Source organism: Electrophorus electricus, chromosome 23, assembly GCF_013358815.1.
Source record: "Electrophorus electricus isolate fEleEle1 chromosome 23, fEleEle1.pri, whole genome shotgun sequence".
In the NCBI taxonomy this organism is placed as follows: domain Eukaryota; kingdom Metazoa; phylum Chordata; class Actinopteri; order Gymnotiformes; family Gymnotidae; genus Electrophorus; species Electrophorus electricus.
Genome location: NC_049557.1, coordinates 3,563,949 through 3,579,204, shown reverse-complemented (window position 1 = coordinate 3,579,204; position 15,256 = coordinate 3,563,949). Strand labels below are relative to the sequence as shown.

General features: G+C 50.1%; 1 protein-coding gene across 1 annotated transcript in view; it reads left to right on the top strand.

The window, feature by feature from the left end:
• The window catches only part of grid2 (glutamate receptor, ionotropic, delta 2), a 238,262-nt gene that overhangs the window by 213,680 nt on the left and 9,326 nt on the right, over nt 1–15,256 (top strand). Inside the window, exon 14 of the mRNA XM_026999786.2 lies at nt 9,018–9,184. Coding sequence (XP_026855587.2) covers nt 9,018–9,184 — 167 coding nt within the window. The remainder of the gene's footprint in view (nt 1–9,017; nt 9,185–15,256) is intronic.

Sequence of the window (15,256 nt, the reverse complement as noted above, 5' to 3'; positions counted from 1 at the left end):
CTGCGGGCAGCGGCTGCGCGGGAAACTGAAGTGTGAGCTCTCCGTCAGTCACCGTGGCTACGAGCGGGTCCGTTAAGTGGCCACAGGAAGGAGGATGGAGAGAGAGAGGCAGAGAGAGAGAAAGAGAGAGAGAGAGAGAGAGAGAGAGAGAGGTGGATCGAGGGGGGGGGGCATAATTACGAGTGGACGTCAGCAGAAAGGGACAAATGGAGGATGAGAGGGAAGAATGAGAGAGCGGTTTTGAAGGGAATCGGCAGGACCTTATCTCGCCTTCCCTGATTGATTTAGCTGTGAATTGTTGCTAGGCATCTGAAGGAGCCCCCTGCTATAGCTGTAAGTGTAGGGGCGGAGTGGAGAGAGAGACCGAGAGTGGGAGAGGTAAGATAAGGGGATTGCAGGGAAAAAAAGACTGGCTAGAAGCTGGTGGTAGACTTTGCACAGGAGCCGTGTATAAAAACAATAGACTTTCCCGTCCCCAGTCCTCTCATATGACCAAGTGTGTTATTATAGATGGCTATTATAGTCAGTAAGAGGCAATGAAACGAACACGGAGACGGACATCAGAGCCTTTTTCAAGTTTTGTAATCTCAGCGTGACTGATAACATGCCTAAGAGATAATGAGTCTAACTGATAACACGTCTGACAGCGGCGCTGGAAGTTTCCCACGGTCTGACCCCAGCACTGTCCACTTGTTCTCCGCACTTTGCTTTTTCCTCGTTCACACTTCCAGTGGATGTGCGCGGAATCCGTTGGCAAATGTAGTGAAACGGATCGACATCACACCCTCGGAGCTTGACGCACACCAGTAGCGCGGTGGGTCTCTGGACCGCGAGAGTCATGGGGCTTTATGAAGCAAAGCGCTGGAGCACAAACCAGGGTTTTTTTGGGGGGGTATTTTTGTTGCTCCTTTTATGTCCTCGCATTTGCCATAAGTGGAAAAAACCTGATAAAAGCTGATGGATCGACCAAAGTATCGCACAAACGGTTTTGCCGTGTTTCATTCCGTTCTGCCAAATGTGAACAAGAGAGCCAATGTACGCAAGACAAATGCGTCCTTCGGTGCGCCTTCCCGCATCGAAGAGTGATATTTCCCCCTCGTGCAGACACGCCGCCCTTCCTCACGCTCTTAACGAGCCACTCTAGATAAATCGTGATGGTGAGAATTACAAATGGGGATATTACTGGCGAGAGGGAGGCAAGGAGCATAATCCGCTCACACAGCGTGGGCGGCAGTCGGAGTTGCGGGAGGCATACGTTTAGAGAGGGGAACGTCCATGTGACGGAAAGCCAAAGACTGACGTCCTTTAAAAGAGGAGTTTAATCTGGAGCGGAACAAGACTCCAGCCTGGCAGCAAGACGACCCAAACGGAGTCCTTGAGTTCCGCATCTGTATTCCCTCTAGGAGCTCGGGAGGGGAATGAATCTTGGACTGTTTTGGTTTCGTTCACATGCTGAAATTCAATTACAAGGTCGTAAATGAATTAAAGGGACAGCTAAGAAACTGCGACGGAGTGTAGAAATGTGTGTGGGGGGGGGGAGCAGAGGTTTGCCGCGAGTGTGTGCGTGCGCGCACCTGTGGGGGTGTGGGGGTGTGTGTTTGTGTGTGCTCTGGCCAGTGGACTCCTCATTCGCATTCTGTTTGCCCTCGCGCCTCCTTCCACTGCATCTTTATCTCTGTCTGCGGGCAACAAGATGGCCCCCTGCCAGGACCTAATGGACTTTTGGAAAACAGAGAAAATAATACATCACCAGGCCAGTGGGAAGGAACGAGAGAAAGAGACAGGCAGGCACGCAGTGAGGGCTTTTAGAGTGTCCTCCAGTCTCACACGTCTCCCAGAGACTGACCAGAGCCACCCAGATCTGGTCTGAGGGAGACAATCCACCTGGCCTCATCCAACTCACTCATCGTTTCTTTCTTCTTTATCTCTTGCTCTCTCGCTCTCTCTCCCTCTATTTCTCTCAAACAGAGGCACACTTTCACAAACACACCCAACAGAAGAAAAAAAAAAAACCTGCTTGGTTCGTTTATTTGAGAGAATTCTCAGCACCAGTTTGAAATCACTTGACAGACAGTATTAAAAGTATGGAACAGGATTACGAGGACACGCCCACGCCCCCCCCCGTTAAACACTTTTGTTCGGTCCGCCGTTATCCAGAATAAGGAGAGTGAACGCAGCGAGTGCTGGTGTTGGTGGAGCTTTGCAGGAGCTGGTGTGAGTGATCGATGTTGCTCCCAACAGTCAACCCCAGCGTGTCGTCTTCCATTTAAACCTCGCCCGAAGGACTTGCGCCTCAACATCTCTGCTTATTACCGTGCCATGTGCACAGGCAGTAGTGATAGTTATCTTATTATTTCCGTTTACCCCGTTTATTCTATCAGATTTGGCTGAAATGTTGAAGTGTGAAGTTTGACATAATTACCTCGTGTGTGTACCGTAATCATGCCAGTCCACAGTGACTGTCCAGTATTTCTGTCAGCCTTTTAAAAATACGAACGCAAAGATCCTAGCTGGGCGAATGGTTTATGTGGTGCCGCTTTCAAGAAGTGTGTGTGTGTGTTCTGTGGAGTATGACTGGGTGTGTGTCTGTGTGTGGAGTGTGATTGGGTGTGTGTCTGTCTGTGGAGTGCGATTGGGTGTGTGTCTGTCTGTGGAGTGTGAATTGGTATGTGTTGAGTGCGATTGGGTGTATGTCTGTCTGTGGAGTGTGAATTGGTATGTGTTGAGTGCGACTGGGTGTGTGTCTGTCTGTGGAGTGTGATTGGGTGTGCGTCTGTCTGTGGAATGTGATTGGGTGTGCGTCTTGTCTGTGGAATGTGATTGGGTGTGCGTCTGTCTGTGGAATGTGATTGGGTGTGCGTCTGTCTGTGGAATGTGATTGGGTGTGCGTCTGTCTGTGGAATATGATTGGGTGTGTGTCTCAGGATTGTGAATTGGTAAGTGTCTGTGGAGTGTGATTGGGTGTGTGTCTGTCTGTGGAGTGCGATTGGGTGTGTGTCTGTCTGTGGAGCGCGATTGGGTGTGTGTCTGTCTGTGGAGCGCGATTGGGTGTGTGTCTGTCTGTGGAGCGCGATTGGGTGTGTCTGTGGAGCGTGATTGGGTGTGTGTCTGTGGAGCGTGATTGGGTGTGTCTGTCTTGTGGAGCGTGATTGGATATGTATGGTCAGTGTGGGGTGGTCTTCTTGTGTGACTGCAGGCCTTTTCATATGTGTGCACACAAGTTGGAGGCTAGTACACGCGCGGGTGTGCGGTTGCATGTGCGGAAGCATGGCTGCTTTCTCCCAAGTCCACGCCCCTGAGCGCCTCTCTTCCATCAGAAGAGACAACACTTGTGATCTGGGCTGTCACCACAGACACCCTCCGGAGGGGCGGAGCCATGACCCTGATGCCCTGCACCACAACATGCCCTCTACCGCCCAATTACCCACACGAAATCTACAAAGGCAGAGCCTATAAACACTTTACAGAAAATAAACCTCTCCGCTGACTTTTGTTCCTTGCTTTTTGCTTTTCTCGACAGGTCAGTACTTCGACGCGTCTCTATATTGCACGGTGGGCACTGTCATTAAGGGGCGCAGGCTAAAACGTTTTCCTGTGACATAAGACGGCACTCTTTGCTCTTAACACGATGTCATAGGACAGCTGGGTGCCACGGTGTGCTTTCTGCGGATTTGACCCAGCATGCCTTACCGGGCATCGGTGGGGCAAGAGGACTCCGCCCACTCTCCTATCCTTCCCACCCAGACGAAGACGCGCCAGCGGTGGTCCGGCCCGCTCGCGGAACTCAATACGGCCAGCCGGACTCGCGGACCATTTTACAGCTGAAAAAGCCTTCGGTAAGTCACAGCCAGTGTGAGCTGGACGGACAAACGGAAGTGGATGAGAAATACTCTCCAGTGTCCCATCAGCGATAACCTGGAAGTATATCTCTGCCCCCACGATGGAGTAAACACTGCTGTGCAGGCAGGGTCAAAGAGGGAAAGCTAATGAACTCAGTCGGGGAGCGCACGGGTCAAACCGCTTCGCCCCAAAATCAGCAAGCGCCTCCTCTACAGCCTCGCGGCCGCACGGCCATGTTCTCTGTGTGAGAAAAAAACTAGATCACACACACACACACACACACACACTTCTGTAGAGGATTATTTATTGCTCCAGTGTGTTGGCAGAGAAGATCAAAGACCTACCCAGGCTTATTCATACTCTTATTTTCCGAGGCTGGATTTGCCATTACAGTGCTTTGTAGCCTTTTATTTACGAACAGAGAGAATACTTGAAAAGGTACAAGCCAAGTGCAACGGAGAGTCAGATAGAGAGAGATAGAGACCTGCATAACTGACAGCCAGAATGAATATTTGGTGACCGTGGTCCTTTATCACCGTGCGGTGTGGATTTGTGAGTGAAGACTTTCCTGACTAGCCCTGATTATCCAAGTTAGCGCAGCACGCTGACAATATTTCTGACGTTCAAAGCTTCATTTGGTGGCCAGAGGACTCTTTTCATTCACGGTAAACATGAAGGGGGAACTCAAATCCTCCGTTCCTCTCTGCGTCCCCCAACATGCGAGGGGGCAGAGTTCTCGCTTTTTTTTGAACAGAGGATCACAGAAGACGTTCCACTTCGTTTCAAAGCTCCTGCTTCCGCCGCTGTGTGCACTATTGCCTTCCTGTTCCCCGGCGCCACAAAAAGGCCTGACAGGTTTGTCAGAAACAAAGGGGGAGAATTCTAAGATGCCAGAGTGAATTTTCTCACGAGCGACTTTGATGTAGGATCGACTTCAAGGGCTCTTTACTTGTGCACCTGCTCAATGGACTTTAGCAGTAGTTGACATTTCTGTGAAATAAAAACCCAATAGAAATGTCTTACAAGAGGACAAATCTCGATCTTGACTTATAGGATACTGGGTTGGAGGATTCCAGCAGTAGTTCATGCACCCTTGTCTGAGCAGGACAATGCTGTTGCCTTTCTGAGGCGGATATGGTGACCAACGGTATGTTACACTAGAAGTCTCCGAAAGTTATGACGTTCAAAATTTGTATTTATTCTGAGACATCGCAGCTCAAGGACTCAAGTACCCTTTCTTAAAAAGCTTCTTTTTTTTTTAACCGTCATCTCATATCTGTAACGGTGTTGGGGTTCTAGCTCAGTGAGCTGTCCTCCACTGTTATCCGAACAGCTGTCCGTAATTATTCCCCGTGCCCACATCAGCCTGTGTCTTTGACTGGAGGTTGGGACCATTTGCATATGGGGTTTTGATAAACTATTAATTGCTTTGCGTTCAGTTTCTTGCGGAAAGAAGGCGCCGATGACAGCCCAAGGCCAATTAGGAGGCAGGACTGGAGAAAGGCAGAAGAACACTTCGCAGCTCGTCCGTCCCGTCACATGGGTGCCAGCCACCTGTGTTAAACGCCCCCCCGCCCTGAGAAGACTCCTGCTCAGCTGGCCCGGACCAGACGCCCCCAATTAAATGGTGTTCCACTCCGTTCGCCCCGCATAATGTTGGCATCCGATTTCTGCTGCCACGCTGTAAATACACAACAAAACACTGCAGCCACTGCGCGCGACACCGCTGGGTGTCACGCGCCACGGGGTAAACGGAGACATTATTGCCAGCCGGGCGAGATGAAAAAAGCCCGTTGTGCGTTTTGTTGGGATTTCATTAAAAGATCAGTGTACAATCTCATACACTTAAAGGGAACCTAGCGAGAGGCTGACTCGCCTGTTCACGGGCAACACCCAGTCCGGTTCAGACGACACCTCTGCCTCGGTTTCCTTCAAAGCACGCCGTTCCAGCCGCCTTCACACTGCAGCCCCGAGGAGCCCAGATTCCAAATTAAATGGGCTTTGTATGGAAAAAGAGTAGAAGCGGTCCGGGTCACTGCGGATTCCTGAGTGGGCGGGATGCATTTGCATTCGTAAGGCTGAGGATTTCTTGAGAAGGTCCAGCTGGAGACGCGTGCAGACAGCAGATGCTGTCGTCCTAGAGAGCGTGTCCCCCTGTGCCTGCTGCTGGTGTCTTTTCTCCTCAGCAACACTAACGTTAATTGCACTTTACACTCATGCCAGTGACCTTATAGAATCAGACCTGATGAAGGCTGATCTCACAGACCCCCTTGTACAGGCCCACAGCAGATTTGTGGAAATTTTATAAGCCATCCATGAAGATGTTTAAATGTCAGATACATGACTAGAAAACTAAACTTTTTGGTGGGGGGGTTAATTTAAAGTCTGACTTTGAAGCAATGGCCCATCAGTCTTGCCGTGGTATCAGCTCATTTGGAAATCCCTGAACACGTGGCCTTCCAAATGCCCGTGCTCTAAAACAGGATTTTATTTTACGGAAAATTAGCTGCCACTACAATTTTTGGCTAAGCAGCAATGTTACACTTTTATAGATAATGTGAGAAGCTAGATTAGTCTTGTAGCGAAGCCAAATAAATGTGTACCTTGGCTGATCCACTTGGAAATTGCGTAAATTTTATTTATGTCACTTGTTCAAATGTTCGAGTAATTCCGCTAACATTTTAAGTATTTCAAATCACAAGAAAAAATTAGAACGTAGCCTCCAATAAATGACAAGAAAATTATGATAACTGCTTAGTTTTATTCAGTATTGGTAATATGTGTGAACTTTTCTTTAAAAAGGTGTCTATTTTGAAAAATGTATTTTCGCATAGGCTAAAGGTTGACGATAAGGATATGCTACATGTTGCCATTTAAAGCGTTTTTCTTGTGGGAGAACCGCTAGTTTCCTAAGCTTTGATTTTGCATCGTTATGTGCTCAGAAGTCTGTAATTACCTGAGTAATCCTGCCATTTCTATGCAGTGAGTCACTCTCAAGGCTAATATGCCTGACACGTATAAACTCTATATGGCCCACTTCACTGTAATTAGAATCAGGCTGATCACTTGATATTAAATGACTTCAGCGGTATTGCCATTGGAAAAAAGAAAAAAAAATCTCATGTTTAATGGTAACTCAATTTTGTTTGTTTGTTTTCATATGTGTGTGTGTGTGTGTGTGTGTGTGTTGCAGTGGATAAACAGCCTTAATGTAGTTATTATGAATCTTGGGTGCGTGTGTGCATGCGTGCTACGATACCTCCCCTGGAAACAATGCTCTGATTAGGATGCACCGAGTAATGGGTTGTTTGAGGGAAAATTGCTTGAAATAATTACCTTGGCACAATTAGAATCACAGCCCCTGTGACTGCCGCAGCCGCAGGTCCGTGCCACTCTGTGAGCACAAGACATGCTTCACCACGCTCTGCTCAATGCGCGGCGGCTCAAGTACTCGCCTCCCTTTTGCTTTCTTGGTCCTCACCTCGTTCCCGCGCTCTGACACAGACCCGCCGCATGCCCCGTGGTCTGGCCGGGCCTGTCCCAGCCCACCTCTCCTGTACAGTTCAGTATTCTTACGCGGTTACTCAGAGAGCAGAGGCAGAGCACGGCCACTGTTTTTAGCGTGATCCTGGAGCCTCGGGAATTAGGTCCACCTTAACGTGTTTTAGATCACAACGCTGGTTCGGTGTCGTTTCAAGGTTATTGTCCGCACTGTTTTGTGTACCGATCTGCAGACCTAACCCAATTAAATGAATCCTAAATGAGTTAATCTCGTAATCTGTTTAATATAAATGTAAAGTTCAAAGGGTTCATCTCGAACGTTATCCATCCACGGGGGTGGATGTTTGGTAATTACAGCTAGCACTGACGGTGAAACCTCGAAACAAACGTGCGCTTGTAAGCGGATAACAAACCAATAAAAAAAATGAAGACTAGTGATAACGTATGAATAAGGCTTTTCATAACCCACCGAAGTGGCGGCTGCCGTGGCAGGAGTTTGTCGGTTTCTTCTGTCAGAGGAAGACTTGAAGGAAGAAATACCTGCAGGGGGCCTGGAGTCATGAATGATCTTTTAAAATGCATTTTCACACGAGCAAGTCGATGGAGCAGCGCATAATGACCCAGAGCCGCACGCGGCGGCCCAGAGGGTCAGATGAAGTGAGGAGAACGTGGCATATTTATGTACTGTCCGTCCACACTCCTTTATGCCTTATTTCCCCAAAGATCCTGCAATCTCACAGATCTCCCGGTGCAGGCCCGTTGCAGATTTGTGGAAATTTTATAAGCCATCCATGAAGACGTTTTAAATGTCAGAGACATGAGTAGAAAACAAACTTTTTTTGTTTTGTTTTTATAAGTCTGACTTTTAAGTGAGGCCTAACACACGGCGCTCCAGGGTCACGTCTAGCCTCTGCCACGAAAGACGCCCCTCAGACGTGGCCCGTTGATTTTGGCATAAGCCCTGACCTTGAGACGTTCTCGCAGAGGAAAGCTGCCTCCTTTCTTCTGGGCTTACAGGGAACACCTCGCATCCTGCACGCTGATGCCCGTCGCTCCATGTCGGCCTGCCCTCGGGGTGGGGACACGCGGTGAAATGGAACGAGATAGAAGTGGCGGGATTCCGGTTCTCAGGAAAGGAACTTTCATGTTCTTCTCCTGGCGCTCTGCCCGTCTCTGCCTCACGGACAAGCAAAGCGTTTCCAAATCCCTCTGTTATTCCTGCTTGCAAGTCAATCCAAACAGAACCCAAATAAGAATGGTTTGCATGCCACGTTTTAAACCCAGGAAGAGATATAATGCTCCTCAACTATCAGACTTGCCTAGTCACATCTTGTGCTGTGTCGAATGGGCGCGTGAGTTCACAGAGTTGACTAATGGTCAGCGGAGGGCAGTTAAGTGTGTAAGCTGAAGACACATCGCGCTCACATTTAATGCATCTGCTTTTCCATTTTTTTATACTGTAATGTTCCACACAATCTGCGGCCTGCTCACTTTATCAGAGGCACGTTGCTCAGCGCTCCGGTAGGTTTGGAAGCATCCTATCCCCCAAATATCGCTGCCCGTTTTGTTTTTTGTTTTTTTTAACACAGTCACCACCTTGTGAAAGCCTTCTGTCTGACTGCACTGATTTCTCTCGCTGTTTCTCCCTCTCTCTCTCGCCCCCCCGTGTCTCTCAGGTGAAGTACGGGCGCTTCGCGTTCGTGTGGGACGCGGCCGTGCTGGAGTACGTGGCCGTTAACGACGAGGACTGCTCCTTCTACACCGTGAGCAGCGGCTCCCCGGACCGAGGCTACGGCATCGCCATGCAGCACGGCAGCCCCTACAGGGACATCTTCTCTCAGAGGTACCGCCTGAGTGAGCCACCACGCTGCCACTTTGTAGCCTGGCAGCCACAGCAAGCCGTGGCATGAGCGCTGATTTACAGCGGGCGTCGGAGGTACTCGCGGCCGCCGTCCCCCATCGCGGCGTGGAACCTGGCCCGAGTTTCATGACGGGGCGAGAGTAGGAAACATCCACGGAGCGACTTTTTTTAACCTCACCCCGAGAAGCGCGGTTGCCGGTGGTTTATCCGCACTGCTGCCACTTATACAGCAATCCGACCCAAAGACTAACACGTGGGACGCTCCGTAGAGGGTCACACTCGAGTCTTGCTTAATCGCAAGCCGAAACCTGGCATGACCAAAACGCGGCTTCGGACTCCATTGGTCGCCTCCTCTTCGCGTTGTGTTGTTCAGACAGGTCGCTGGCTGCACATGTCCTCTCAGGAGTGTTAGGGCAGCTGCACCATCGGTGTTGGGGTACCCGGCCGCAGCCCTGCAGGGAGCCTCTCCCCCGCTCGTCAGTTCTCGTCAGTACACCCAGCTCCACGTCGTCCGCGGCAACGCTCTCGGGAAGAAGTTATTAATTGACAGTGATATTATATGTCAGCGTCACCACAAGGACGAAGGCAGTTCTTCTGGGAAAGCAACAAAAAGCAAAAATGCAAGTCGTTTCTCAAATAACGTTACGTTAGTGTTTGTTCTTCAGCCATCGGGGTTCCTCTGTTAATTCTGGACAATTGTAACAGACGTTCAGATGACGTATTTTCTTTTCTGCTAAAGTTCCACCATCTTCAGCCACATCCTCTGACACGGAGATATTCTGTCTCGCACACAGCGCGACACAAACAAGATATTTTAGCGAAGCAGTGCAGAGTGATAGTCAGGGACTGGCACAGATCACCCCAAATATTTAAATCTTTCATACTCAAACTGTGTCAGGTTTCCGGGCTGTTGTGCGGCAGCAGCACCTCTCCCAGGTCCTAGTGCCCCTATCTCTCAGTAATATGGAGTCACGGTAGTATGGTTGAATAAGACTAGAATGAATGAGAACTATTGACGATTTAAACTAGTGACGCATGCTTATTTGCGGGCTATAGCCACCCTAAAACTGGCCAACGGTGCGGGTTTTAGCTCAGTGTAAGCCCAGTGGTGCCGTCGACGAATCACACAAGACCTGCTACATGCTGCTGCTCCTCACAGAGCTAAAGGCCTTCTGAGGCTGTGCTATGGCAACTGTTCCTCCAGGCGCCGTGCTGCAGACTCGTGTGCTTTTTAATTCCCTTTCATTTTTATCTTCTTCTTTTTAAAAAGGTTTTTATTCCAGACTCCAGTACCGAGGCACACGTCGAGCTCGGTATTTGTTTTAGTGGATACCTGCGAAAAGGGTCAGCGCAGCATTAGCCCACGGCCCACGTAAAAGCACATAATGACCGGGAAACTGAGTCGTCGCCACGGCCTCTTAGCATCTCGAGAAAACTGAGCTTTTTTTTTTGGTTTTAACCAGCATGGCAAGGGACCAGGACCCACTGGAGGCATGGGGTAGGCTAGCAGCACATGCTCCTCCAGATCTGCGAGCCGATGCACCACGCTTTCTGTCCAGTTGTCTGACCATCGGTCTCTGAACTTGGACGCCCCGAGCGCCAAGTCCGTTCAGGTCAGTTGTACAAAGCGAAATCGTCACCGGGCAGTTTTTACGGAGAATCCAGGTGTAGGCCAGTGTAGACTAATTGGTAAGCCAAAGGAAACTGCAGCAACGGGAAACATGAGACAAGGTGAGGACGAGACCTTGAGAGAAAGTGTCGCCTTCTGGCTGACAGCGGATAGAGGAATTTTGTTGTTAAGATGGCAATGCGGAATTAGGCGGAGGCACCCCAATCGTACGGAGGTGAGGTGAGATAAGCCAGCGGTCCCCCCAAAATAAAATCACACCAAGAGTGGAAAAGTAACTACCGTCTGACGCGAGGTGATCCACTGAAATAGGCGTGCATATGGTATAGAGGCTAAGAGATGCCCCTAAGGGAAAAGGAACTGCAGGAACGCTGACGCATCAGGCAGGTCCGGTGGGCGCCGGGAGGCATCAGAGGCGTCAGAGCCGTGCCTGTTTTGTATGGATAATTCTTTGATGGCCTGTTTATTTGATTTAGGTGACAATGCAAGATGTTACAGATTGTTGTGTACTAGCCTATAGCGGTCCAGGGGGGTAAGGTTTAGCAGAAATAGTTTTCCCCTCGTCCAACATCGCAGTAACAAGCGCCCTCTCTTTATGGTACGGATGTTTCAGCATTCAGGTGGGGTTGAGATGTATTTGTTCCCAGGGCAGGGCATAGTGTACATGGACGCCGCACTCGTCAGTCGTGTGTCATTAACCCTCATGATATTGGAATAGGAGTGACCTGCGTATCAGGCCTCGCCTCTGCAAGAAGGAAACATTTTAGTTCCAGCCTACGAATCATCAAGTCCTCAGTTCTCATCACAGAATCACATTCCATCTCTCACAGTAGCAGTGGGTCATTTGCGACTTTTCATTGTTTTTATGTAAAGATTTAAGGTGTTGTTCCTTTAGGAACATGACAGCAGACTTACACGGCATGTGTTCGGAACTTTTAATCATTTTAATGAACTATTAAATCCCCTTGATTACGTACTGGGTACGTTGCAGAATTGATTGTTTCGGCTATTAATGTTTCGGAGCGTAATTAAAAGGGTGTCATTCTACTTCCGGACGGAGGAATCCGTGGTACCTTGGGCCAGTTTCCATTTGGTAAGGCTGACCCAAAAGGGGGCGTCGAGAGTCAAGCCAGTACTCAGCAGAGAGCGGCACCGATGGCAGCCTTTCTGCAGGGTACAGGTTCTGCAGTCATGGCGCCCCCGTGTGGCAGGTTCAGATGGCGCCGTGCAGGAGCCTTGGTGCGTGCGCATCACATTGCCATGGTGCTGACGGAAGAGGCCCGCGCTGCAGCGCACCGTTGCCGGGAGACAGGCGGCGCTGTCGCATTTCTTCTGCAGGGGGAGCTTTTTCGCGAACAGCTCAGCCTTCAGAGACGCTGTACCTGCGCCTGCCCCAAACTGGCCTCATCCTAAGGACAGATTACGTCTAATTTGCAGAGAATGTTCCCTTGACTCCTGTTTCTTTGGCGTTGTGTATTTTTGCGTGTGTGCGTGCACGGTGTGCGTGTGTGTGTCATGAATGGCATTAAACAGAGGTACGTCTGTCTCCCTCCCCTGCACCGCTGCAATGTCCTAATTTGTTTTGTCAGCTCTACCACCATTTGTTTTGTTTATTTTTTGTTTTTGTTTTTTTTGGGGGGGGGGGGGTCTCCGTCCCCCCGATTTTTTTCTTTTTTCTTTTTCGCTTTCATTCTTTCTTTCCTGCTCATATCAAAACAGTATGTCTGCCTGCAGTCAGAGACACCTAATAACATGCGATCATTTCTCCTGCAGCCGGTCGCCATGGCAACAGCCCTGGCGATCGGCACTGTGAGCGGAACGCCGAGGCCAGCTGGGTGAGACCACGGCGTTCCACGCGGACCTGAAGGAGACGGCCCCCAAATCCCCGCCCACAACCCTCTCCAGGAAGGAGGAAGAAAGAGAGCGAGGGCACTCGCCCACGCAAGCGTCTCGCCGTGACCCCGCGAGCACCCGCGCGGGCTTTTCCGGGGCTTGGAGGGGGAAAGCTTGTGGGCTTCACACCCATGCTCCTGATGAGGTCGTGTTTGCCTGTTAGGGGGAACGAGTGTTTGTAATCAACTTTTTGGAACATAACTCAGGCAGAAGGCGGCAAATCCCCCTCAACCGCCGGTTAGCTGTCCTCTCTAACCTACTAATCAGAAGCAAATGGCTTTAATGAGCATGTAGGCTAACTCACGACACCACTCCGCCTCACCCTCCTGTTTGTTAGCGCGCCGGTGCGTGCTAGAGGCCCCGACCCGCAAGCCTCCACAAACTCCACAGTACCAAGGGCCCGGCAGCATGTGAGGTGTGGTGAGATTAACAGATAAAAACACTAACTGAAATCAGCAAGCTGTTGTTTTCCCACCAATTCTTCGGGTGTAGTCGCGAGGGGAGCTAAAGAAGGAAAGAGGGAAAGAGTTGGAGGAAAACAGACACAAACTGTGAGAGTTAGACAAACCGACAGGCCGACGGACGGGCGGGGATAACGAACGACAGAACAGAGCTGCCCGGATGAGACGTCTAATAAAAACAGTAACGACGTGTGCCGGTGGAATAAACTAACAAGCTAAGTGACAGCGTTCAACTTGGCATGTTAATTTCACTTCCGACCGGAGCCTCCGGAAAAGCGGCGAGCTGCAGATCATCGTCTTTGGAGATTCCAGGAACTCAATCAGGCTTCACATGAGGAACGCTCCAGGAAAAACGTAAAAAACGGCAATGGCCGGGTCTCCGAGGACGGCCAGCACTGATGCCCGAAGATCCCGCCAATCTCCGTGTGCCCAGAGTGATGGGCAGTTCCTCCATTAAGCACCACAGGTGTTAATTCGCTGGGCACCAACTGCCGGAAGACCCACAAGGTAACAACATTGACACGTGAGGAGGGATGTTTTGGGGTTGGATGGTTTTTTTGTTTTGTTTTGGTTTTTTTTGTGTGTGTGTGTGTATTTATGCTCTTGAAAGGCCTTTGGGGGCGGAGGCGATAACGGACCTGCAGACGTCACCGCCGACCCTGTGGAGGAGGCAGCCGATCGCCGTGGGAGCAGCGGGAGCGGCCCTCATTCCTCACCCTCATTCCTCCCCCTGCTCCCTGCTCCGGCGGATTCATTATTAAGCGCCCCCCACCCGTCGTCCCGTCGGATGGATTTACACCTTCAACAGAGAAGACATGGCTGTATACTTCGACGGGGAAGCATCTGTTTAGCGTCGTTTTTTGTGCTGCCTCTGTGATTCATGGCAGCTGCTCAGAGCTGCTGCGCCACTTTTAGTTCTGTGGTTAACCAAAGACGCCCCTTCGGTAGAACAGATAAGGTTCCTGGAGGAATCCTTATTTGTGGCGTTCAGCAGAAAGGCTTTATTCATTTGTGTGATTCACTGGTCAAAAAGACCATTACATTCTCCAAAAACGTCCATATGAAAACTTCCATTTCCATATGCATAGAGAAACCCAGATAGAACTGTTTAATGTGAAATATTGAGTCACAGAATGGGTCCTTAAAGGTCTTCCCTTCTGCCTGTTAAAAAGACTGCCATTAGGTGATCAGTGTGGGCCTGAAGTAACGCCACACCTAGGGACCGGCAGAGGAGCGCGCGCACACGTTAATGGCTATTTGTATTACTGGCAGGGCCTGATTTCTCCAAGTACGCTGGTTCCAGATCCGACAGGATTGTATATGGAATGGCCTCCCGCAGATGAAGGTTACGCCGTGTCATGAGAAATAACGGAGCTGCCACAACCGGGCCATGAAATACAGAGCCTCCCCCGGCGGTGAACCATTACCGAGGCAATATAACACCGGGCAAAGGTGGTGTTGGGTGTGGATTACACGAGATGGCAACAACTGTCACAGGCACCGAATGAAGCGGTTTGTGAGCAGCTAACTACAAAGCCGTCCCACGTTCTGAAAACGTTAGGTGCGGTCTGGATCGGCGCACGCGTTCACCTGCTACAATGGTTGCCCAGAGTCCGTCTTGCCTAAAGCCTCCCCCGATGCCCTGCTAAGGAGCTGTATCGAAGCCGTATGGAACGCAGGCGCAGGAGCTGAGGTAGCGCTGCCCTTCCGGTTCCCCCGGATCACGCGGGAAAACGGCATTCCTGAACAATCCCGAACGTGATCGTGGAATTTCGCGCCCTACCCGCTCCACCTGTGCGCGCACACCCATTACTGTTGTATCAGCACTGCATGTCACATGGATTAAGCACAACTAAAAACACAACACTCGATGCCTATAAAAGGCTTTCAATCATGCCACCTGACCTCTGGATAACCTTCTCCGATGGGAATTTAAGCAGTACACACATCGTTCCATTGCAGTGTGAGTGTTGTTGGGATATATTTCCCTCAGACAAAGCCACAGGGCCATTATATAGAGGGAAAATCGCTCTCAATGATCTTGTTGTATTGTTAGAAGTTAGTGAATGAGAT